The sequence below is a fragment of the Corvus brachyrhynchos genome, unplaced genomic scaffold (genome assembly GCF_000691975.1).
Source record: "Corvus brachyrhynchos isolate BGI_N302 unplaced genomic scaffold, ASM69197v1 scaffold1106, whole genome shotgun sequence".
Taxonomy (NCBI): Eukaryota; Metazoa; Chordata; class Aves; order Passeriformes; family Corvidae; genus Corvus; species Corvus brachyrhynchos.
Window position 1 is genome coordinate 18122 of NW_008238449.1, and position 3412 is coordinate 21533.

A 3412-nucleotide genomic window follows, 5' to 3' on the forward strand; every position below is an offset into this window, starting at 1 on the left:
GGGCCGGCCGGCCGGCACCCCCCGGGGGCCCCCCGGGGACACCCATGGGAGCCCCAGGGACAGGCCGGACGGTCAGCACCCACCGGGGACACCCATGGGAGCCCCAAGGACAGGCCGGACGGTCAGCACCCACCGGGGACACCCATGGGAGCCCCAAGGACAGGCCGGACGGTCAGCACCCACCGGGGACACCCAAAGGAGCCCGAGGGGAGCCCCAGGGACACCCAAAAGAACCCAAAAGGAGCCCAAGAGGAGCCCAGGTGTCCCCAAAAGCAGCCCAGAGATGTCCCCAGAGCCCCCCCCGGTGTCCCCAGGTGTGGTTTTCCCCCCCCAGGTGTCCCCAAACCCCCCCAGGTGTGTCCCAGCTGTCCCCAGGTGTCCCCAAGCCCCCCCAGATGTGTCCCCAAATCCCCCAGGTGTGCCCAGGTGTGCCCTCACCGCGGCGGTTGGGCTGCATGGACTCCCCGCGCCGGCTGGCCCCGTCCCTCAGGCTGGGCGGGACGTACTTGCCCGTCTTGCTCACCTGGGCGGCCACCGGCTCCGGCTCTGCGGGGACAGGGGGGCAGAGCGTGAGAAACGGGGGGAATTCCCCCCAAAAAAGCGGGATTTGGGGCTCCTACCTCTGGGAATCTTCTCCTTTTCCCCCCGTGGACGGCCCCAGGTGCTCGGCAGCTCCACCACAGCCACCCTGGGGCCACCACAGCGACCCCGAACGTCGCCAACCTCTGGGAGCCCACACGGAAATGGGGGAAAAGGTGGGAAAAACTCCCAAAAAAAGCAGGATTTGGGGCTCCTACCCCCGGGAATCTTCTCCTTTTCCCCTGTGGACAGCCCCAGCTGCTCGGCCAGCTCCTTCTGCATGGGGCCCAGCGTGTCCTTGTAGGGGCAGCGCGTGGTCCAGTGGTCGCCCTTGCAGATGCGGCAGGACACGATCTTCTGGCCCTTGAGCTTGTTCATGGGGTCCTCCTCCTCCTGGCAGTTGAGGTCCTGCAGGGACACCGGGGTCACACCTGGGGGCACCTGGGGCACACCTGGGCATACCTGGACACCCTCACAGACCCCTGGGCACACCTGGGGACACCTGGGGATACCTGGAGATACCTGGGTGCACCTGGATCACACCTGGGGCACACCTAGGGACACCTGGGCACACTTGGGCACACCTGTCCCCCGCCCTGACCCCTGCCCTGTCCCCAGCCCTGTCTCCATCCCCATCCCCATCCCTGTCCCCATCCCCGTCCCCGTCCCCGTCCCCGTCCCCGTCCCTGTCCCCGTCCCTGTCCCCGTCCCGTGCCGTCCCTTCCCGGGATTTATACGGGATCGGGATCCCACCGATCCCGGAGATCCCAATCCCCCCCCGACAGCCCTGTCCCTCCCTGTCCCTCTCTGTCCCCGCTGTCCCTGCCCTGTCCCTGTCCCCCGTCCCTGCCCTGTCCCTCTCTGTCCCTGCTGTCCCTGTCCGTGCCCTGTCCCTCTCTGTCCCTCTCTGTCCCCCCTGTCCCTGCCCTGTCCCTGTCCCCCGTCCCTGCCCTGTCCCTCTCTGTCCCTGCTGTCCCTGTCCGTGCCCTGTCCCTCCCTGTCCCTCTCTGTCCCCGCTGTCCCTGCCCTGTCCCTGTCCCCCGTCCCTGCCCTGTCCCTCTCTGTCCCTGCTGTCCCTGTCCGTGCCCTGTCCCTCTCTGTCCCTCTCTGTCCCCCCTGTCCCTGCCCTGTCCCTGTCCCCCGTCCCTGCCCTGTCCCTCTCTGTCCCTGCTGTCCCTGTCCGTGCCCTGTCCCTCCCTGTCCCTCTCTGTCCCCGCTGTCCCTGCCCTGTCCCTGTCCCCCGTCCCTGCCCTGTCCCTCTCTGTCCCTGCTGTCCCTGTCCGTGCCCTGTCCCTCTCTGTCCCTCTCTGTCCCCCCTGTCCCTGCCCTGTCCCTGTCCCCCGTCCCTGCCCTGTCCCTCTCTGTCCCTGCTGTCCCTGTCCGTGCCCTGTCCCTCTCTGTCCCTCTCTGTCCCCCCTGTCCCTGCCCTGTCCCTGTCCCCGTCCCCGTTCCCGTCCCCGCCCTCTCCCCGCACCTCCTTGCTGGTGATGAAGGTCATGAAGACGTCGTCGCTCACGGTCGTCGTGGCCACGTTGGGCCCGGGGGCGTCGAACTCCGAATTCCCGAACTTCTTCCAGTTCTGGGGGGAGGGAATGGGGGAAAAGGAGCCTGAAAATCCCCGGAATTGGGGCTGGGGGGGAATTCCCGTTCCCTGCTCCCAGGCCTGAGAGAATCCCTCACCCTGCTCCGGAGGGAATCCCCTGTTCCCAAGGAAAACACTCCCCATTCCCAGGGGGATCAATCAATCCCTTCTCCCACGGGGATCAATCAATCCCTTTTCCCATTCGCACAGGCATCATTCAATCAATCAATCAATCAATCCCTTTTCCCATGAGGATCAATCAATCAATCAATCCCTTTTCCCACAGTGATCAATCAATCCCTTTTCCCATTCTCATAGGAATCAATCAATCAATCAATCCCGTTTCCCATGGTGATCAATCACTCCCTTTTCTCATTCCCACAGGAATCATTCAATCTATCAATCAATCAATCAATCCCTTTTCCCATTCCCACAAGAATCAATCAATCAATCAATCCATCAATCCCTTTTCCCACGGTGATCAATCACTCCCTTTTCCCATTCCCATAGGAATCAATCAATCAATCAATCCCTTCTCCCATTCCCACAAGAATCAATCAATCAATCAATCAATCAATCCCTTTTCCCATTCCCACAAGAATCAATCAATCAATTAATCCCTTTTCCCATTCCCATAGGAACCAATCAATCCATCGATCAATCAATCCCTTTTCCCACGGTGATCAATAAATCCCCTTTCCCATTCCCACAAGAATCAATCAATCAATCCATCAATCCCTTTTCCCACGGTGATCAATCAATCCCTTTTCCCACGGTGGTTAATAAATCCCCTTTCCCATTCCCATAGGAACCAATCAATCAATCAATCAATCAATCCCTTTTCCCATGGTGATCAATCAATCCCCTTTCCCATTCCCACAGGAATCAATCAATCAATCGATCAATCAATCAATCCCTTTTCCCACAGTGATCAATCAATCCCTTTTCCCATTCCCACAGGAATCAATCAATCGATCAATCAATCCCTTTTCCCACGGCGATCAATCACTCCCCGCCCCTGACCTTGCGCCGGGCCACGGCCTTCGAGGCTTTCCGGGTCTCGATGCGGAACGTTCGGATGATCTGGGGACGGGAAAGCGGGATTGGGGCGGGGCCGACCCGAAAACCCCAAATTCGGGGTTCCGGCAGCACCTGAGCCCCCCAAAATCCCCAAATTCGGGGTTCCTGCAGCACCTGAGCCCCCCAAAATCCCCAAATTCGGGGTTCCTGCAGCACCTGAGCCCCCCAAAA

The 3412-nt window shown here is 60.8% G+C and overlaps 1 protein-coding gene across 1 annotated transcript in view; it reads right to left on the reverse strand.

Moving 5' to 3' along the window:
• Window positions 1-3412, reverse strand: part of EIF3G (eukaryotic translation initiation factor 3 subunit G) — a gene marked incomplete at its 5' end in the record, with an annotated part of 24102 nt that overhangs the window by 2165 nt on the left and 18525 nt on the right. The window contains 4 exon segments of the mRNA XM_017736886.1: window positions 429-546; window positions 798-987; window positions 2054-2158; window positions 3185-3244. Of these exon segments, the coding sequence (XP_017592375.1) occupies window positions 429-546; window positions 798-987; window positions 2054-2158; window positions 3185-3244 (473 nt within the window).